General features: G+C 48.6%; 1 protein-coding gene across 20 annotated transcripts in view; it reads left to right on the top strand.

Moving 5' to 3' along the window:
• The first annotated feature begins 14,209 nt into the window (after window positions 1-14,209).
• Eif4g3 (eukaryotic translation initiation factor 4 gamma 3) overlaps window positions 14,210-22,374 on the top strand; it is a 212,377-nt gene continuing 204,212 nt past the window's right edge. For 14 of the 20 annotated variants that reach the window (XM_029540013.1, XM_029540020.1, XM_029540014.1 and 11 more), the window contains exon 1: window positions 14,648-14,919. In XM_029540013.1, the coding sequence (XP_029395873.1) occupies window positions 14,708-14,919 (212 nt within the window). In that variant the 5' untranslated portion in view covers window positions 14,648-14,707. Of the gene's footprint in view, window positions 14,382-14,647; window positions 14,920-22,374 lie in introns of those variants that run through there. The other 6 variants (XM_029540031.1, XM_021199480.2, XM_021199479.2 and 3 more) reach the window with 4 other exon arrangements.

Genomic DNA, 22,374 nt, shown 5'->3' on the forward strand with positions numbered 1-22,374 from the left:
TTTTTTTGAGACAGGGTTTCTCTGTGCAGCCCTGGCTGTCCTGGAACTCCCTCTGTAGACCAGGTTGGCCTTGAACTCAGAGATCCACCTGCTTCTGTTTCCAGAGTGCTGGGATTAAAGGCATGCACCACTGCACAGAACTTTCTTTTCTTCTTTATGCATCATTTATTCATTCTTTCAACAGTGCTGTATCACTTTATTCCAGGTGCAGTGAACAAGCCAGACATACAGCGAAGCAGGTGTCAGTCCCGGGGAGGCGTTTGGTTGGAAGCATGTTTATTCAAAGGCCACCTTCCTCTTTCCCTCCAGTCATCAATCCTCGCAGGTTATTTCACATTTGGAATAGGGGGAACTTATGCCAAGAGTTTATTTCTGTGCATCTCCGGGTGGCTATGTACACACACACACACACACACACACACACACACACACACATTTATATATAACATTGGCAGCAGCGTTGTCATGGGAACCAGCTTTTGGTATCTCTGGGCATGTGAGTGGGGAAGCTTTTATGGAGCACCCCCTGCATGCACTTTTGTGTGGTGTGAAATCCTGCCGGGGGAGTACCTCCATCTCCCACCCCCCACCCCGAGAGCTTTTGATAGCCCCTTTGATCTGCGCTGTGTATTTTCCTCATTGACCTTGTCAGACCTGAGTGAATGGGGCTGAGTGTCGAGCTCAGTGGCTGGCAGACAAGATCCTCTGGGACATTTGCCAGCCCGGTGGCACGACACTTGGGCTTTCCCTCCTTTGAAATGCTGCGGGATGGAGGAAGATGGGACTGAGAAGGCACAAGACAGCCAAGGGTTGTATTCTCAGAAATAATAGCCACACTGGCCACTTTGAATGTGGCGTGCAGTGGCAGCTGAGGGAAGGGGTGAGTGCCAGCCAGAGGGTAAGGAGGGAAACTGCTATTCCCCTGAGCACTGGCAGTAGGTCTGGTCCCAGAGTGAAGCCTGTGAACGTGTCATCCACAGGTCAGTACTGCGAGATGGATATTGTTATTCTCAATGGGGGACCTGGGATGTGAAGAAGAGGGGCCGGATAGGTAGGCAGGGACAAAGCTGAGATTTGAACCCAGGTCCACAGCTCTGGCTTTGCGCCTTGTTCTCTCTCTATTGTTGTTGCAACTGGACACCATAGACTAGGCTATTTATCTATTTATTTTTGGAATTATTTATTTTATGTATGTGAGTACACTGTCACTGTCTTCAGACACACCAGAAGAGGGCATTGGATCCCATTCCAGATGGTCATGAGCCACCATGTGGTTGCCTGGAATTGAACTCAGGACCTCTGGAAGAGCAGTCAGTGCTCTTAACCACTGAGCCATCTCTCCAACCCTTGGGCTATTTATTGTTTATTTATTTTTTAAAGATTTATTTATTTAATGTATATAAATGAGTACACTGTAGCTGTCTTTGGACACAACAGATCCCATTACAGATGGTTGTGAGCCACCATGTGGTTTCTGGGAATTGAACTCAGGACTTCTGGAAGAACAGTCCGTGCTCCTAACTGCTGAGCCATCTCTCCAGCCCTATTTATCAGTTCTAAAGATGGGATTTCTCTGTGTAGCTTTGGATGTCCTGGAGCTCACGCTAAACCTGGCTGGCCTCAACCTCACAGAGATCCGCCTGCCTCTGCCTTCCGAGTGCTGGTATGAAAGACATGCACCACCACGTTCGGCCTTATTTACTTATTTTGACTCAGGGTCTCACTCTGTCGCCCTGGTTGTCCTGGAATTCATGGAGACCAGGCTAGCCTCAGCCTGCCTTGGCCTCTCGAGTGCCAGGATTAAACTGCCACTTTTCTTTCCTTTTAATCATGTCTATGTGTGTCAGTGCACACGTAGGCAAGTGTCTGCCGGAGGCCAGAAGAGGGGATTGGCATCTCTGGAGCTTGAGGTGGTTGTGAGCCACCTGATGTCCATGCTGGCACTCGATCCCCTTAAGAGCGGGGTAGGCTTTGCTTTTTTTGTTTGTTTGTTTGGTTGGTTGGTTTGGTTTTTTTTGTTTGTTTGTTTTTTTGAGACAGGGTTTCTCTGTGTAGCCCTGGCTGTCCTGGAACTCACTCTGTAGACCAGGCTGGCCTTGAAATCCATCTGCCTCTGCCTTCCAAGTCCGGGATTAAAGGCATATGCCACCACTGCACAGAACATGCTCTTAAGCACTGAGCCACCCAACCCTCCCTTCCTCCCTCCTTCTTTCCCTCCCTCCCTCCCTCCCTCCCTCCCTCTTTTAAAAAGAACCATTAGCAGTTTCCTTAGTGAAGTGTTCACTTTGAATGCATGTTTGAGCCCTAGCTCTCCTGTAAAAAAAAGCCAGATGTGCTGGGCAGTGGTGGCACACGCCTTTAATCCCAGCACTAGGGAGGCAGAGGCAGGCGGATTTCTGTGTTCAAGGCCAGCCTGGTCTACAGAGTGAGTTCCAGGACAGCCAGGGCTATACAAAGAAATCCTGTCTCGAAAAAGAAAAAAAAATCAAAAAAAAAAAAAAAAAGCCAGATGTATGGTATATGCCTGTAACCCGAGTGCCGAGGAAGGGCACTGTGGACCCTTGGTAATCACCAGCCCCACCAACCTCACCTAGGGGTGAGCCCCGGGTCCCAGAGAGAACCCTGTCTCACGAAACAAGGTGGGTGTCAGCCAAGGACTGACACGCAAGGTTGCCCTCACAGGTACATGCTCACACGTGTGTAACCCTTTGCACATGAGCGTAGTTACATGCTGGGACCATTATACCACTAGCACCATCACTGACTTCTGTTTTCTTATGAGCTCACCAACTCCTCATTTCTTTGCGGGGACCACCCTTCAGACGCCATCAATCCGATTTCTGGGGGTTCGGTTTGCAGTACATGAACTCTGGGGGTACACACCGGAGCCATGCCGTACACTACATACCTCTAGTCTGTTGACTGCAGTCATATTTCCCCTCAGTTCTAGGCCTGGACTGAAGAGAATCAGCAAGGAATGGAGTCCCCAATATTCCCCGAGAAACCCAAGTCTGATGGTGTACCCCTTGGTGGGCGACCAGCAAGGGACCCAGCCTGAGTCTGTGTGAGATCTGGTTACGCAGGAAGATAAGCTGGCTCAATTGTTTTTGTGAGCACTTAGTCTCGGACAGATTTTGCAATCTGGGGTCCTTGGGCACACTGAGCACGTGCCCTACCCATGAGTCAGTTGCCACCAGGCGCTGTGGACAAGCTCATTATCAAGTCTGGTGAGATTAATGACTCTATTAGAGATAAGAAGAGGAACAAGCCAGTCACCCAGCTTATGAGCTGAGATCTGAATCCAAGCCACCTGACTTCAGAACCTGTACTTCTTCACCACAGTGTCCTTCCGGCCCGGGAGGTGGAGTACCACAGTCCCATGTGGGACTGCTTGTCCCTCCTCCACAGTGGCCTCAGCAGGGTCAGAGGTCTGGGATAAAATGTGAGGGAAGAAAATCTGATTTTTTTTTCTTTGGAGAAAGGGTTTTTCACTGCATGGCTTTGACTGTCCTGGAACTCATGATATAGACCAGGCTGGCCTCGAACTCCCAGAGATCTACCTGCCTCTGCCTCCCAAGTGCTGGGACTAAAGGGGTGCGCTACCACACCCACAAGGTAAGGAAGCCTTGTTTGTTGACAATGTCCTATGTGTCTCTGAATCTTGATAGATCCTTCTTCTCATAGCTTTGCTGGAATGCTAGAAGTGCCACAGGCCTCTTCTGATAAAGGAGAGAATTCAAGGCCCAGGGAGAGAAACAGTTTAACTAAGGTCTCAGACCTGGGCTCAGTGCCAGGATGTGCTGTTTCCAAAACTCACTTCCTGTGCTGCAGAAGTAGGTCAGCCCTGGGCCCTAATCCCACAGTTACTGGCCTTGATGCCAAGAACTGGGCCCTGGTTTCCTCCACGGACAATGACTCTAGCTATAGCACTGTGGAAGAGGACTCCCACTTCCTCAAGTGGAGGAAGTCCCCCAAACTTCTCCAAGTAGGCTTCCGTAAAATGATTGAATCAATACATCTCTCTGGTATCTGGAGCCCTTCTCCATGTCCCAGTGAGTTAGGTTCTGGACATTTGATGACAAAAGTGAAGGTCACAGCTCCTGTCCTTGGAAGAAAGCCTGGGAAGCTGGCCACATGGTGGCATCAAATGAAAGAGGTCTCTATGTTCAAAGGTGACGTTGTGAAGCCAGGTGTGTGGTAGACCTGGAATCCTAGCATCTGAGAGAGATGGAGGCAGGAGAATTGGGGAGTCAAGGTCAACTGTGGCTACACAGCAAGTTTAAGGGCAGCATGAGCTATATGAGAGTCTGTCTTGCAACAAAGCAAAAAGCAACTTGGAATGGGGATGTAGTTTAGTTCGTAAAGTCCTTGCTTAATGCCCCCCAGCACTGCATAAACTGAGCACAGTGGGCAATGTGCAGGAAGAGAGCCCTGCTTGTAATCCCTGCTCTCTGGAGGAAGAAGCAGAAGCAAACGTTTACGTTGATTCTCACCTACATAGGGGGTTAAGGCCAGTCTGAGCTACAGTGTGTGTATGTGTATATATACATTTACATATACACACACGTACACACATACACACACACACATGGTCTTAGTTAGGGTTTACACAAAATTTAATTGGGGATGGCTTACAAATTCAGAGGTTCAATCCATTATCATCAAGGTGGGAACATGACAGCATCCAGGCAGGTATGGTGCAGGAGGAGCTGAGAGTTCTACATCTTCATCTGAAGGCTGAAGGCTGCTAGCAGAATACTGGCTTCCAGGAAGCTAGGATGAGGGTCTCACAGCCCACGCCCACAGTGACACACCTACTCCAACAGGGCCACACCTTTTAATAGTGCTACTTCCTGGATATATATATATATATATATGTGTGTATATATATATATATACATATATACATATATATATACATACATATATTCATACATACACACACATACATATATGTATATAAATATACACGTGCATTACATAAATATACACATATATACACATATGTGTATATATATGTACATACATATATATACACACATATCTATGGTCTGACTGGCATATATGTATATGTACACACACACATATATATATGAGTTATTGAGTATCTATTATGTGTCATACACCAAGTTGTATAAGCTCCTTATTAATAAATACAATGTAAGCCAGGCGTGGTGGCGCACGCCTTTAATCCCAGCACTCGGGAGGCAGAGGCAGGTAGATTTCTGAGTTCGAAGCCAGCCTGGTCTACAAAGTAAGTTCCAGGACAGCCAGGGCTATACAGAGAAACCCTGTCTCTAAATAAATAAATAAATAAATAAATACAATGTAATAGAATCATAAGAAAATAGCATCCTAGCCCAGCAGGAGAAGCAGAAGGGTGGAAATAATTGCTCCTGGCTAAGAAAGAAGAGGGTCTGTGGTAAATCTGTCCCATAAGACAACACCCAAGTTATTAATTTGTTTTGGTTCTTAATTTTTTTTCTTGGATGAGTTCTTGCTATGTAGTCCAGGCCGTCCTGGGACTTGCTATGTGGTCCAAACTAGTCCGAGAGTCTTAGCAAACCTTCCTTACCCTTCCAGTAATGGGGCTGAGGTGTGAGCCACTGTACTGGCTCTGACTTGGGTGTTGAAGGCTAGATAGGAGCTCGTGAGTACTTCTGGAATAGGAGAGTACTGGAGGGAGAAGAGAATGGATGGAAAGCCTTGGGGGTAGGGGAGGGGGTGTTCAGAGTGTGGGTGGGGAAGCGTAAGAACGAGGAGCTAGGGGACTAGAAAGATGACTCAGTGGTTAAGAGCACTTCCAGAGGTCCTGAGTTCAATTCTCAGCAACCACATGGTGGCTCACAACCATCTGTAATGGGGTCTGATTCTTCTGGCATGTCTAAGAGACAGTGTACTCATATACATAAAATAAATCTTTAAAAAATAAATGAGGAGGCAGACGTGGCAGGGCCACAGCGTTCAGCTGAGGAACTTGCACTCTGCAGTATTACTTAGGTGGCATCCACACTGAGCGCGGGGCGCTTTCTTAGGAGAAGCCTGCAGTGAGGGTGGAGGGGAAAAGAGAAGAGAGAGAGGAAGGAAGTCACTGAATTGGGGAAACCAAAAGACATTCATCTGTAGAACTAATTCTCCGGCTGATGTGCAAAGACAGAGCCCAGCAATTCCCCCTCCCCCGCCTCTTTCCAGGTGTCAGGAAGTTCCAGAGTGGCAGGCCAGCTCCCACGAAGATCGGATCACTGGAGCCTGGAGCCTGGCACCAGCTGTGGGCATCTGGAAATCCAGTTTCCTCCTGCAGTCACTAGACACAGGCAGCTCTGAATCCAGGGTCTTCCTACAAGGCATCCAGTTCGGCAGGATATTTAAATGGCCTCAGGCTCTTTAAGAGGCAAAGGAGGGCTGGACCACCCAGAGACAAGAATATGGTTTCCAGATTCCAGCTGGGATGTGCCAGTCACTTAGAGAAATCCTGGCACAACAGTCTAGAGGCCTTTCACTGGGATGAAGGTGGTGCAAGGGGGGAAGCCAGGCGCCAGCAAGGCCACAGGTCGCCCTATCCTCTGGTGCAGCCACGGCCATCAGAACATGCCGAGTGATGAGCCAGACTAGAAGAAGAAAATGGGCTCATCTGTTACCTTCAACCATGGACTCTGTAGCAGGATGTCTTGGGGCAAGTGGTGTCTGTGACATTTTGTCTCTTATCCACGACAACTTTAGATGGCAAGTTTGCATCTCTCCCCCCTCCTCCCTGTTCACTCTGGTCTCAAACTTGCAGCCCTTCTGTCTTTGGAGGAGCATCAGATCTCAATTGCAATGTCTTTGTCCCCCTACTCCGTGGTGTGTGTGTGTGTGTTTGTGTGTACAGTCATGCTCTGATCTACTGAGGCAGGCTGCCTCACAGGGTTGGCTTCTCTAGGCAGCCAGATCCACCCAGCTTCTACCTGGATTCGAACTCCAGTCTCACACTTGTGCAGCGAGTGCTCTCTCTGCTGAATCACCCCCCACCCCCAGTTCTCTGGCTTTGGGTGCAGGGTCTCTAGCCTGGGCTATAGCCTCAGTTCACTATATAGCTGAGGAGGACCTTGAACCCCTGAATTTCTTGCTCCCACTTCCCAAGGGCTGGAATTACAAGAGTGTGTGCCTACATCTAGCTTTGTTTCCTTTTGTTGTATGAGACAGGGTGTCACATGGCTGGCCTGGACCACCATGAACGCCTGAGGCCCACCCTGACCTCCTGATCCTCCTGCCTCTGGCTCCCCGGTGCTAATTTTTTTTTCCCCCTTTGGGCTCCCATCTCTATACTTTTGGATCTAGATCTTGGGTCATCAAGGCTCACACTGAGCATGCTCTTGGTGAGGGCTGGCATGTATCAAAGAGATGAATTTCATGATATATCCACATAACCTCTGTGGCTAATAGAGATGGCATTCTTGGTAATAACATGGCTGGGTCTTATGCCAAAAAGCCAGCTCTTCCAGTCAAACAAACAAACAAACAGACGACCATATAGTTCTAGCTTACCAATGTACTTTCAGAAGGACTTTGTTTTTAAAGATTATATCATCAAGACTCCACGAACCATGCCCCACAGGCTTTGATTAAGAAATTATGCCAGGCAGTGGTGACACGCACAACCAAGAAAGTCCCAGGATAGCCAGGGCTGCACAGTGAAACCCTGTCTTGAAAGAAAGAAAGAAAGAGAGAGAGAGAGAGAGAGAGAGAGAGAGAGAGAGAGAGAGAGAGAGAGAGAGGGAGGGAGGGAGGGAGGGAGGGAGGGAGACGTCCCGGTGGGGGGAGGGGAAGGGAGGGCTGAGAGATGTGCACTTGACACTCTTGCAGAGGATAGAGGATTCAGGTTCAGTCCTCAGCACCTACACGGTGGCTCACAACCATCTATAACTGCAGTTCTAGAGGAATTAATGTTCCCTTCTGATCTCCACAGGTTCCCGAATGCATCTGGTGCACACACCTACATTCAGGCACATGTGTGTTCACATAGAATAAATAATTTTAATTTTTCCTTTGTTTTGTTTAGTTTTGCTTTGTTTTATTTTATTTGTGTGGGTGGGTGTTTTCTCTGTACATATGTCTCTACACCACTTTCATGTCTGGTGTCCACACAAGATAGAAGCAGGTGCTAGATCCCCTGGAACTAGATTTACAGGTGGTTGTGAGCTGCCATGTGGGTGCTGGGACTTGGACATGGGTCCTCTAGTTGAGCAGTCAGTGCTCTTAAATTCTGAGCCATTTTTCCAGCCCCAGTAAATGGTTTTTAAAAATTAAAAAATATCTCCCACCACTTGGGAGGCAGAAGCAGGCAGATCTTGTGAGTTGGAGGCCAGCCTGTTTTGCAGATCAAATCTGAGGACAGCCAGGGCCACACAGAGAAACTCTGTCCCAAAAATAACAATAACAAAATGAATGGATAGATAAATAAATAAATAAATAAATAAATATGAGACTCGGGCTGGATGTGGTGGTTCACATCTTTAATTCTAGCACTCAGAAGGGAGAGAGAGGCAGGTGGATCTCAGAGTTCAAGGCCAGCCTGGTCTACATGGTGAGTTCTAGGACAGCCAGGGTGACATAGTGAGACCCTGTCTCAAAAAAGTCAGATTGGAGCTGAAGAGATGGCTCAGTGGTTTAAGAGCACTGACTGCTCTTCCAGAGGTTCTGAGTTCAATTCCCAGCACCCACATGGTGGCTCACAACCATCTGTAATGGGATCGAATGACCTCTTCTGGTATGTCTGAAGACAGTGACAGTATACACACATACATAAAATAAATAAATAAACAAACTAAACAAACAAATCTAGAGAGAGAGAGAGAGAGAGAGAGAGAGAGAGAGAGAGAGAGAGAGAGAGAGAGAGGCTAGTCCTCTTTGGAAATAAAAAAGTCAGACTAGAGCCAGGGATGATGGGTGAGCCTGTGAGCCCAGCTCTCTGCAGTCTGAGGCCAGCCTGGGCTACTTAGTGAGACGCAGCTCGGGGAGGAGCAAGGAGGAATAAAGGCACTGTGGGGGCCAGTAGGTGAAAGGAAAGAGCTGTGTGGGCATAAGAGCCTGACTGTGGATCTTTCTGCACTCCTTGAATGGTCCCCGACAATGGTGGGGGACAGGTGGAGATGGGCAGAGCTGGGGGCTTGTTGGCCTGCTGGCCTTTCCGAAATGGTAAGCTCCAAGTTCAGTGAAAGACCCTGTCTCAAAAAATAAGTAGAGAGCAATAGAAGATACCTGATGTTGATCTCTGGCCTCCATGGACATAGTGGCTTTTACTTGTACACACACACACATACACACACACACACACACACACACACTCTCTTGTAATTGCATTTAGGAGCTGAAGCCTGAGAACTGTCAATTTGTAGCTGTCTCAGCTACATAGTAATACCACCTCAAAAACAAACTAACAACAGAAGACACCAACAGAACAAAATACATCAAGAAGAAGGAACCATGTATATTGGCTGTGGCCTGTGATCCCAGCACAGGCTGAGGCAGGAGAATGATCTTGAGTTAGAGGTCAGCCTGGGCTAAAGAAAGGAATTGGCCAGCCTGGGCTCACAGAGACTCTGTTTCAAAAACCACAAATGGATGGGAGGGGGAAATGAATCAGATGGCGTTGTCGGTCTGTGGAAGCTTGTCTTCGATGCATGAGGCCCTGGGTGTGCCACTACACTGTCCTTTCAGCTCAGGGAATTCAGGTTTTTGCCACAGGTTGCTGTGGGCTCTGGGTATAGCAGACAGCCACCCAAAGTGACAACACTCCTCATGGGCATGCACTGTGCGTGTCCTCGGATACTCTGGTCCTGCTCTCTTTGTGGTGAGGCTGAGCCTGGCTTTGGGTTGTCGGGATTCCTGTGGGGTAACATAAACTCCTCTGGCAATTTACAATTAAGTCATTCGAATTTCATAGCCCATCTGAGTGCTTGCCACATCAGAGGGATTTTTAAAGGGTAATGAAATGTCTCCGCAGAAATGAATCATAATGGGTAAAGTGTACCAAAAACTTACTGTGTGCCAGGGAATCCCTGGGTAAGTGTTCCGTTATTCCCCAAACCCCAGGAGGTGGAGCGGGTTTCACAGAGGAGGAAAACCTAGGCTCAAGGAGATTAAGGATGTTCTCTAGGGCCTGGAGAGAAGGCTCCGTGGTTGGGAGTGTGTACAGCTTATGCAGAAGCCCTGAGTTCAATTCCCAGCACTAAGGTCAGGTGGCTTCACAAAAGCCTGTTAAGTCCACCACCAGGGGAGTTGGCATCTTCTTCTGGTCTCTGTGGGCACCAGCATTCATGAACACAAACCCCTTCCTTCCCCACAATTTAATAAAAATAAGAGCCTTTCATGAATCGAATACTGTGAATTCCTCCCTCTACCCCCAAATGCCTTCAAGATTTGAAGGGTAAATCCAAGATCCTTCATAAACCAGGCTCCTCTTTTTTTTTTTTTTTTCCTTTTTGAGACAGGGTTTCTCTGTTTTAGCTCTGGCTGTCTTGGAACTCACTATATGGACCAGGGTGATCTCAAACTCACAGAGATCTGCCAGTCTCTGCTGGAATTAAAGGCATGCATCACTGTGGCCCGGCTCTGGGGCTCCTTAATCTCTTGGCAACTAAGCTCTCATCACACACTCTGGCCTGCTTATGTTACCTTCATTCCACGAGTGGAGTCTGGGGAGTCTAGACCATCAGGCCTGACAGCAGGGGGTTTCACCTGTTAAGCTGTTTTGATGGCATCATGGAGAGCTTAGTTTATATTTAAATGTTTTTTATGTGTACCAGTGTTTTTTTTACCTATTATCTGTGCATGTATGCGTCTAGTTCCCAAGGAGGCCAGGAGAGGGCATCAGATCCCTTGCAACTGGAATTACAAAGGTGTGAGCTGCCCTGTGGACTGGGAATTGAACCGGGGTCCTCTGGGAGAGCCGCCAGTATTCATAACCCATGAGCCTTCTCTTCAGCCCCAGATCAGATTTTCTTGCTATGTTTGATGATCGGGTTGCTATGCTGAGGGCAAGGTGTCTGAAAGGTCCTTGGGTTTGAAGCCTTTGTATGTCCTTGAGTCTTAATTTCTTTGTTGGGGAATGAGGGGTAACACACATTTTCCAGTGCTGTCAGGGGGATGAGTTAACCTAGGAAAGGTGTCGACACATAGGTGTTTAGTGTTTGCTGCTCTGCAGGATGTGGGGGTGTCTAGAAGGGTCGGATTCCTGTACTCAAATGTACAAGTGTAGGCAAGCACTCAACCATGACTGCAGGGTCAGCTTTTCGAGAAATGAACAGAGGATAATTGTTCTACTGTTGCTCTACAGCCCTAGCCCTAGGGTCATGCTTTTGGATGAACGGGAGAGAGCGGTCTCCATGACTCTGCTCCCCCAGCTCCTCCTGCTTGATGGCCTGAGGTCAGAATCTTATCTGGACTTTAACACTATTTTGCCCAGGATCTGTCCTGTTTGAGATTGATAACGCTAGCAAAATGTTTAGCAAAGGCCGGGCACAAACTAATTGCATGATGCTTGTAGCTATTATTAAGATAAAAAAAGGAAGCTAGCTCAGAAAAGAATAACAATTAGGCAATTATCAATCTGTTATCAGCGGAGAGTAAACGGGGAAGTCCAATCTTTCTGCTGGGAATGGATTTTGATTGGAATAAAGGTGCCTGAGATGAGACTCAGGTTCTCAGAATCTGAAATGAGACTCCAGGGGCCGAAAGGACCACTTGGGAATCTTTCCTGGAGTTAGTCAAGCCCGAAGAGGAGTGGAAAATCCACACTTAAGTGACCTGGTATAACAAATTCATATGGTAGAGGATGCCAGAGTAGGAAGTAGCTGCTGTGTCCTTGTCCAGAGATGGGAGGCAGCTTTCCTTCTAATGCAGGGAGGCTCAGACAGCTAGAGGCAATAGGGGAGCATGGTACCTAGCTTTTAGCCTACAGAGAGCATCTGGGGCTCCCAGGGGTTGTCACCCACTACATATAAAGCTTAAAAAAAAAAAAAAAAAAGCCGGGCTGGAGAGATGGCTCAGTGGTTAAGAGTGCCGACTGCTCTTCTGAAGGTCATGAGTTCAAATCCCAGCAACACATGATGGCTCAGAACCATCCATAATGAGATCTGATGCCCTCTTGTGATGTGTGTGTCTGAAGACAGCTACAGTGTACTTACATATAATAAATAAATAAATCTTTAAAAAAAAATGCCCGGCAGCAGTGGTGGCGCATGCCTTTAATCCCAGCACTTGGGAGGCAGAGGCAGGCAGATTTCTGAGTTGGAGGCCAGCCTGGTCTACGGAGTGAGTTCCAGGACAGCCAGGGCTACATAGAGAAACCCTGTCTCAAAAAAAATCAAAAAAAAAAAAAAAAAAAAAAAGGCCTGGGGTTTGAGTGGGGTGAGTACCCATAATTCCAGTACTTGGAGGGGGAGGGTACAGGCAAGACAATCAGGAGTTCAAGGTCATCCTCAGGCACATAGAGAGTTGAGGCTAGCCTGAGCTACTTAAGACTCTCTCAAAAAAGAAGCAAGCAAGCCAACAAAGCAAGAAATACCAACAACCACCCAAACTCCGAAACCCACCAACGTAGCAGGAGTCAGGACACTAATCTTATTTGTTTGTTCATGTGTGTGGTGGCCACGGGACAACCTCAGGTGTCATTCCTTTGGTGCTGTCACCTTTTAGTCTGTCCTGGCCTGGAACTCATCAGGTGGAATGGATTGTGACCAGTGAGCCTCAGGGTTGGTCTCCACCTCAATGCTGGGACTGTACACACCTCTCACACACCAGACTTTTCCTGAGTGAATTCTGGGGACTGCACTTGGGTCCTAATATTTGCAACTCAAGCACATAGAACACAGGACACTAATTTTACTTCTGTCCACGTTGGTCATGTGACCTTGGCAGTCTCCTGTCAGCTTTGAGCTGCCTCAAAAAAATTTTTTTTAATAGTGTAGATTATAGTTAAACAACTTCTTCTTCTTCTTCTTCTTCTTCTTCTTCTTCTTCTTCTTCTTCTTCTTCTTCTTCACGTTTTCAAGACAGGGTTTCTCTGTATAGCCCTGGCAAAAATAGTGTCCTGTCTCACTTTGTAGACCAGGCTGGCCTTGAACTCAGAAATCCGCCTGTCTCTGCCTCCCGAGTGCTGGGATTAAAGGCATAGTTAAACTTCTTTGGACCCCAGAGACTTCATTTGTAAGAATAGATATTTACCTATTTCTTGGATTATATGAGCTAATGCTCTATATCTGCACAGTTCCCTACGTGTGACTCCTTTTCTGTCAATGTTACTGTGTTCTGGGGACAATGCCCCTATTGAGGGTCACAGGTGTGGTGTGCAAAGTGTGAATGGAAGTGGGAGGAGGAGACCTTATCAACAGGTGTTACCCAAGCAAAGGAAGATGGGCAGCCGACTACAGGTTGTAGCCAAAGGCCCCTCCAGTCTTGGGGAAGGCTGTGGGAAGACATCCACGCTACAGAGCTGAGGCTCAGTTTCCTAGCACCCCAGAAGGTAAGGTTCATCCTAGAGAAGGTGGAATCCCGTTTCTGAATCCGCTCCATCCCTTCCCAGCCAGGCGACCTTGGGGCAGTCACTTTTCTTCTCAGGGCCTCCTCTGCAAAATGGGGCTCCTCGTTCCATTTCGCACTTTGGGCATCTGAGGACGACGTGTCGACATAATGCCCATGGCTTGCGACGTCAAGGGCCGGCGAGTGGCATCTGTTATGTTAAAAGTCCTTGCGGCGGGCGGGTTCCTATCTGTCGGTTTGTGCTCTGGCTTAGCGGTTCCCTCCGTAGCGCCTCGGTTTTTCCGCTCCGTCACCTCTCGACGCTTGCTTGGCAGGTCTCGGCGGACCGCGGCCTCGGGTGCCGTTACTATTGTTCTCCGAGGCCGGGCTCGCCTCTCCCTACAGACGTGCCCCTTCGGTCTCTTCCTCAGCCCCGCACCGCGCCGCGGAGATCCTCAGCCGTCCGGGATCACCGATCTTTCCCGAGAGAGAGTGTCCGCTCCTGCGGCGAGATTCCTCAGCCGTCCGGGATCACCGATCTTACCCGAGAAAGAGTGTCAGCTCCTGCGGCGTTCCCGAACAGCGGCCGAAGGCGCTGCCGAGCGCTCCCGAAGAAGCCCGGTCGCTCGCAGTCTCCGGAAATAGCCGAGGGAGCTTTCCACCCTCCGTCGGCCGAGTCCTTCCGAAAAGGGCCGAAAAGCTCCGAGCGGCCGTCCTGCCGGACTGCTGGAGGCGGCCGCAGCGCCATGTTGGATGCTCTGCTCGTTGAGTGAAGAAAATCCGTCCGCATCGCCCGAGCCCCGCTACCGAGAAGGGCGCCGCTTCCCCCGGGGAGGGGGACAGAGACCCCCCGCCGCCGGCCCATGAGGATATTGCCGTGAAAGGTCCGGTCTCTCCGCCTCCTGCCCCCGCCGGGTCCGGCCCCCCCCTCCCCGGGGTCGCGTTGTCACGGAGACCGGCAGCCGGTGGTGCTGGCCCGCGGGGCGGCTGCTGCTGCCCGCGGCGGCGGCGGCGGAGGCGGCGGCGGCGGCGGCGGAGGGCGTGTGTGACCGGTCCCGGCCCCCTCCTCCTCCTCCTCCCAGCCTCCCCCCGGCCCCCCGCTCCCGCCGCCTCCCCGGGTCTGCCCCCATCCCACCCCTCCGCTGCCCCCGGCCCCTGCACCCCGGCGCGCCCGGTCCCGCTCTGGGGGGGTTGGTGGCTTCGCTTTGCCATGAGTTTACCGCAGAAACCGGCTCTGAAATCAGGCTCAGCGGCTGCAGCAGGAACCGGACCCGGCACCGGAGCGGCGGCGGCGGCGGCGGCGGTACCGCCTCCTCATCCGGCGGCGGCGGCGGCAGCGGCAGCGGCGGCGGCGGCAGCAGCGGCAGCGGCGGCCCCTCCTCACCCGAACATCAGGGCCCTCCAGACCCCGGCGCCCCAACAGTATCCTTTTCACCTTCCGGCGGTCCGGAGCGACCCTCGGTGGGAACCTCCTTGCCTGCGGTCATAGCCCGGCAAGGAAAGGGACGGGCAGCCGCTCTGCTCCCGGCTTGACCCGAGCTTTTGGGGTGCACCAGTGACAGCATTGCTGGGGACCCCGGGACCCTCTGCGGTACGGTGAACACCAGCTCCACCGGGCCGTGCCTCTGCAGCTCTTGTGGATCTGGGGGAACCCTGCCCTTGGCTGCTCCCTCCCCTTTATTGGGCAGAATTTGCTGGTGCCTGGGACCAGCCCTGCGGGCAAGGCTTTTCTGATTGTTGGGAGGCCCTGCCTTCTGCGGGGCTCGGTGGCCTCTCTAATTATTATTTAGGATTCATAGTAAAGTTTATTGCTAAATTTCCTGTTCGAAACGAATCAGCTCATTCCTGAGGTAAGTTGGGTCTTCAGTCTTTACTGCAAGTGTACAAAAAGCACTCCCCGCTGGCTGGTGTTTTGTTTTGTTTTATTTTATTTTATCTTATTCTATTTTTTAAGCAATTAGAGTTGTGTTGTGGCTTGTGGTGGAGCCGGCTAAGGAGGAAATGTTACACTGGGCGCTTCCCTGTCTTTGACCTTTCTAAAGGAAGAGGAAGTTAGCTCATTACCCAGTACCCCCAGAAGTCTCACTTCTTCCAAGACTGATGTTAACGCTGTACATCTTTTTTAAGGGCTTTTGTAAGTTTGCTCCTCCATAGGATGGTGTCAGGAGGGTACCAGGGCCCCCAAGGAAGGGTCTTAGTTTTGAATGTGTCTTAATTTCATGGTATAGGAAGTTGGGGCAGCTTTGATTGAAAAAATCTTGGTACCCGATATTTAAGTCAGAATAAAACGTCGAATTCACAGCCCCTGTGGAGCTTCAGCAAGTGATTCTTTCCCAGATCCCCATTGGGTTCCTCTGTGTAGTCCTAGAACTTGCTCTGTAGACCAGGCTGCCCTTGAACTCAGAGATCCGCCTGCTTCTGCCTCCCGAACACTGGGATTAAAGGCGTGCGTTACCATCACTTGGCAAGCAGAGGTATTACCTATCTGAGAATAACATTTCATCATACCCCCTCCCCCAATCCTTGGACTTGTGAAAAATTGTCAAATGATTTTTGGATATTCCCAGTGCTATGTGGTTCTGTGTTTGACTTGTAAGTGGTGTTGGAGCTAGTCATTTCTGTGTAGTTTGATTCTTGTCTGTATCAATTACTTTGAGAAGGGAAAAACACTTCCCCTTCTTGGGTCACCTCAGGTCATTGTTTGTTTTCTGTCAAGCGTCCTTTCTGTGTTCTTTACGTATTGTTAGTCCACATCTTAGTGCTCCAGTGCTATGTGTGTAGTGATTTCATAATGTTCTGACCCTGCCCAGTTCTGTTCAGTTCCTCGCTCGCGGCTGAGAATGTTGCGTGTTCACGGAAAACCCAGTTGCTTCTGACCCACATGCGCAGCTATTGGCCTGTGAAGGAGCTGGTTGGCTGTTCAGCCTGCTTCGGGGTAGAATTGGGTCGCTTCAGTCTACCTAGCTTCACTTCATACTTCTTTCGAATTCCGTTCTAATTTTAGGGTTGTTTTTCTTGATGGTCTGTGTTGGTAGGTTTCTGTCTCCGGACCGAGAGAGTTATTCCTTACCTGCCTCTTTAAGCTGTTAGGGAGTTAACCCAGAAGGAAGTGCACACTATGTGTTCTGGACAGACAGACCAGCGTAAGGGATCACAGTGTTGTATGTGACAGCGCTTGGTGAAGTGAAGTTGGTGGCTTCATTGGATACAGAGTGGGCTGCCTAGTGTCCCAAGTGTGCTTTTGCTCCTTGGAGCTCACAGCTGGAGGACTGGAAAAACTTGATGCTGGTTACAACTTGGAAGTAGTGGTTGGACCTCCAGTTAGATTTTATCTTTTCTTTAAAATAGAAGGAAGATGCTGTTGGTAAACAGGAATAAGGTGCTCTCTGCAGAAGAGATGACTCTAAATCCTTCATGGCAACGTTGGGCCAACTGTGCTGCCTTGAGGTTCTATTTTGCCCCATGTCATGGCGGCTGACATTTTATACTTGATGTATTCTACAATTCCTGCTTTATTTCGGCAAGATCACATAGCTAAATAAGCATCTATCGAGATAGTAAAGGAAGTGTGGGCTACAGCCGTCTCAGAACACAGCAGCGGGAAAATGTTGTCACCTGGGACTGGTAGAGGTCAGAAACACAGTAGAGCAACTCTGCTTTTCAAACTGGAGGGCACGAGGGAATTTGGGTTTTCTGCAGACACCTTCGTGCAGTAAGTCAGTGCCGGTGAAGCACTTGGAGCTAGAGCTCAGCTGGCATTGGCTCTTCCCATGGCTTAACTCCACTGCCTTACAGAGTGTGCGTACGGTTGCTGCAAATTAGTTAGCTTAAGCAGTGTATTAGAAAATGTGTTGGAAGGCGTGGCATGGCCAGGTGTCCTTCATTCGTACTGAGTGTTCAAGTGTTCGTTGAAATGCAGGGTGTGTTGAAAACATGGGAATTGCATGTAAACTTGAAGCTGGAAGCAGGCATCAGATTTGCACTGCCGGACCCCCCCCCGAGGCCACCTGAAGGAGAAATGGCCACACTGACTGCAAATAATCAATGGCTGGCCCCAGCCCAGGGGGAGATGGGATGGCTGGCCTGGAAGGAGACAGAAAGCTAACATGAACAGTTGTAAAGGCAAGGAGAGTATGCTGAGAGTTTCCGTAACAAACCCGCTGGAAACTTGTGCTTGGTGAAATTGCAGCTTGGGATTATTTGTCTTGAGGTGTGCTCGGCTGAGCTTCCCGTTGAGGTTGAGGTGACACCGTTGAGAATATTGACAGTGGTCATCCTTTTTCTGGCTGACAAAATAACTGACGTTTTCATAAAAAACTGTCATGCTGAAGTTTTTCAGGGGGTTCCTGGGTTCCCCATTAAAATCCCATATCTTTATATTGAGACTGCCTGCCCACCTTACAGAAAATTCTGGATGAGTGAACTAGAGTTATGTGCCCACTTGAGCAGAAAGTTTTTTCCATATGTTAGGAATACAGTATTCCTAACAGCGTGTGATTCAGGGCTACTGACACACTTTTGGGGAATCATCTTACTGTTTAGGGGCAACCAGTTAAAGCTAGTGAGACAGGGTAGGTTCTTTTTAGGAGCAGAATTGGAGACCTGTGTCAACCAGAAGAGGACTTGTGTCTCTGGCTCCTTTGTCATGAGTGTTTTTCTATCTTTGCAATACTTGTGTTGGTTCCCCCCTCCTTTTTTTTTTTTTTTTTTTTTTTTTCTTTTTTAAATCTTCTCTTCCATGGACATTAAGCTGGTCTTAACTGGTGAAGTGTGTGTGTGTAATCTTCACTGTCTTTTTTTCCTCTCCAATAACTAGATCTGGATAATATTCATTTTCAGTACCTGCTGCTGTAGATGTCATACATGCAGGATTCTATTTAAGTTTTCCAAGGCCTCTAATAAAGTAGGTGTTGTCTGTTTCACAGACAAGGGTACTGATATGCAGGGAAGTTAGTTACATTTCCAGGGTCTCCCGTGCCCGTGACAGGTGGTGTGTGGCAGACTAGTGGCCCGTGGTGGCCTTCTTACTTGGCTGGATGAGCCGCCTGTGTGTGGGATTGGGAGGACGTCAGAACTCGGCTGCATTTGAGAGAAGCCATACCAAGTACTGTAGAACACACCCATGGTGTCTAGGGTTTAAAGTAGTTCACAACAACATACTGCTAGACAAGTAGGCTATCTTCCCCTCACTGAGCCTAACAGCATGGAGGTCTCTGGTGGATTTAACTCAGGTTTCTGCTTGTCCCCGAGTCAGCAAGGCGTCCAGCAGAGTACCATTCTAACTAGCAGCTGGCATTCTGAGGCTGTTGTGCTGGCCAGCAGCTCTGCTCTCCTAAGCCACTCCCTCAAGAAACCGTCAAGTCTTGAGAGCTTGGAGGCCGAAGCAGGCAGATCTGGAGTTGGAGACCAGTCAGGCTACACCATGAGACCGTGTCTCAAACCAAGCCAAATCAAACAAATGTTTGAAGGCAGAACCTTGTATTAGGGAGAAAGGGAGATAGCAAAACGGGTATGAAGAGGGAGAGAGAGCCCTCCCGGGTGCCGAGGTAGAGTGCATCTGTTGTTGCACCTGGGAGTTTAAGCGGCCGCAGGTTGCTTTTCAGTATTGAAGTTTATGATGAATCTGGGGGGAGTTAACGTCTGAGCAACTTAGAGCCATGAGTTGTCAAGCTACTTTTTCTCTGAGGCTTACAGCCCTCATCTGCCAACCTAGGCCTAGACCTGGAAGCTTCTAGCCTCTGTACAATCTCATTTAGGCCTAGAATGTTTCCAGCCTCTGAAACTTATTGATAAGCTCACCCTTTCTAGTGCTTTATGAGCACTGGCTGACTGGTTCAGCTCAGCTGTTCTAGCTCAAAACTCCTCTCCATGCTGACTCAATCTTGCTTCTTTCTTTCCTGAGGTAGTTTGACCTCAAGCTAACTCTAGCAATCTGTTCTGATCTTCTGGCTCCTTCTCATTCCCTGGCTCATCTTGTCTTCTCTTGTGTCCAGCTTGCCCTCTCTCCAGCCTTTCTCTGTATGCCTGTCCTGGTAAAACAGCCTCTCTCCCCTCTCTGCACTGCTCTCTTAGTAACTTCCCTTTCCTCTCCCTCCTGAGGGTTGGGCAGATCTATTCTGTTAAATCTTTCTCTGATTCATCACTTTGTGTGCCAGTCAATTTGACATTTCTTTTAAGCATGGTTGCTTCTTTGTACAAAGTAACTTTACCTTCCTTGTTTGAGATTAAAAGTTTGTACTAAGGGCCTGTCTGTATTCTAGCTAGAGGGATTAAAGTTGGGTGCTAAGGGCTGAGCCACATCATAGCTAGAAAGGTTTTTTTCCCCTCCTGTAAACAACACAATCTCTGGGTTCACAGAGTGATCAGATACCTGCAATAAAGAGTAATCCATGTTCTACAGCTGTCTCGCCAGCTGGTTTTTGCTTTTATGTCTGCCTCTCCCCAAGTTGCGGGGAACTAGAGGAAGCACCATAGAAAATGTGATCGTTACAGATTCAAAGTGTCTTGTGCATGATAGTATGAGCATTTTAACCCAATTTAACCCCATAAGGCCATTGTCCTTTTGGGACTGCGGCTATGGCTCAGTGGCTAAGAACCCTGGTTGTTCTTGTGTGGAGCCAGGATGTAGTCCTAGCACTTGTGGAGGCTCACAGCTGTCTGTAACTTCAGTTCCAGGGAATCCATGCTCTCGCCTGACCTCCACAGGCCTCAGATCCATGGTGCTCAGTACATATAAAATAGTAAAAGAAATAGATTTAAAATAAATCTTTACAAAAGGCCACTGACTTTTTCTTTTGATAATAGACTTTGACTTTGAAATAATTTCTGTTCACCTTAAAAGACAAGATTGAGCTTGATAGTATTCGGAAGTGTGGGGTGTGAATTAGGCAGGGATTGTGTTTGCTCTTTTTTGGTTTTTCAAGACAGGTTTTCTCTGTGTAGCCCTGGCTGTCCTGGAACTCACTCTGTAGACCAGGCTGGCCTCGAATGCAGAAATCCACCTGCCTCTGCCTCTGCCTCTGCCTCCCAAGTGCTGGGATTAAAGGCGTGCGCCACCACTGCCAGGCTTATGTTTGTTCTTTCTAATTCATTTAGTTTTGAGTCAAGGTCTTGTGTAGTCTGGCCTTGGTTGACCTTGAACTTCAGATTCTCCTGGGTATTCTGGGTCTATCTGGGCTTTTCCATTTTAATAGAAATGTTATATTGCAACAGTCACATTAGATACTATGGAACATCTATTTTCCGTTTTTTCCAGTGAAGGGGTCAGTGACCTTGAACCCCAAGTGTTTGGGGTTTTGAAGATGTGCTTTGAGGTGTGTTTTGCAATTTCAGGTATAGCATGGGGCTTAATTGCACCAGTTTATGGCATCTCTGTGTGTCTGGTGGATGGATAGTAGTGTTTTTCTTTGCCAGCTTATTGATCTTTCAAGAAAACTAACTTGGAACCAAAGGAAGATAGCTTGCTCAGTTAGGGCTTCCTACTAGATTTAGCCAGAGCCTGAAATTTCTCTGTGACGTCATGCTCTAGACTCTATGAAGTTGGTTGTGGCATGGTTTGAGAGCATGAAATAAAGTTGCCATGATCAGTGACAACAGGCAATGATAACTTGGCCCTGAGGTAGGAGGGAGAGTGGGTCCTGGAGTAATTCTTGTGATGAGACCTGGTTTCTCATGGGGATGGGATTTTGAGCTAAAACAGTATAAAAGGATTTCCTGATTGTTAGCCCGGCAGACTACTTGAGCAGTGCATAGCTGAGATTGTGTGGATGAAATACCGCAGGATCCCATGCGACTTCTGATTCTCAGATGACTTCCCGTTCTTTGGCTTGCTGCCAGCCAGGAGAAGCGTTTCGCTCTCCTGTAGCCTCAGCTGAAATTGGAGACAGTTCAGTCTATTTTAAGTGCATTTGAAACTTGTCAGGTTTTTGTGACCTTTATTAACTAGTAGCTTCTTTGTGTATTTTGAGCCCTGTGTGCTTCCTGACTCTCTGGCCGATAGTGTTTATTGCTGGAATGTAAACGCTTCAGAGGCAGGTGTGTCGCCTGTCCTGTTCACCATGGACTTGCCAGCACCTAGACTAGTTCTTAGTTTGAATAATGTGCATGGCGTTTTAACTCATTTTCAGCATTCAGGGGTGTCCTGAAATTCTTTTGTACTGATACATGATTAAATTGGAAATTGTGATTTCCTTTGGGATGGAGTAGTGCTGACCCGGTTTATACAACTGAAGTGGCTAACTTGGGTTTGAGGGTTTGATATTGGGGATGAGGATTGGAGTGTCATGGAAGTCACAGGACCTATATCTGCGGTCAGGTTTAAAACTGGCTCATCATACTCAGGGAACATTAGGAGCTTACTATGTAGACCAGGCTGGCCTTGAACTTACGGAGAGCAGCTGCCTCTGCCTCCCAAGTGCTGGGATGAAAGGCGGTGTCGGTGTGCTTGGCTTTGGCAGAAAATGTAAAAAAATTTAAAAAAGGAGAGAAGTAAAAATAAAATACATGTGTGTGTCTTGTCACATGATCTTTTCAACCCTCCGCCCTGTGGTGTTCGACCTCAGCTTGGGCTAACTTCCTGCCAGCTCCAGAAGGGTTTGGGTTTGGGCGGAGTCAGCTTCTGCTTTCACCTTTAGTGCTGGGATTCCTGGGTGGGCCACCTCGCCTGGCTTCTAGAGGGGTTGTGTAGAGGGTGGCCACTGAGCTGCTGTCCCAGGCTCTTGTGTCTTCTTAGTGTACTTGTTTCAGGCTTGCATACTTGTCAGAACACAAGAGAGCCAGCTGATCAGAGGCAGGCGGATTTCTGAGTTCGAGGCCAGCCTGGTCTACAGAGTGAGTTCCAGGACAGCCAGGGCTACACAGAGAAACCCTGTCTCGAAA

Source organism: Mus pahari, chromosome 6, assembly GCF_900095145.1.
Source record: "Mus pahari chromosome 6, PAHARI_EIJ_v1.1, whole genome shotgun sequence".
Taxonomy (NCBI): Eukaryota; Metazoa; Chordata; class Mammalia; order Rodentia; family Muridae; genus Mus; species Mus pahari.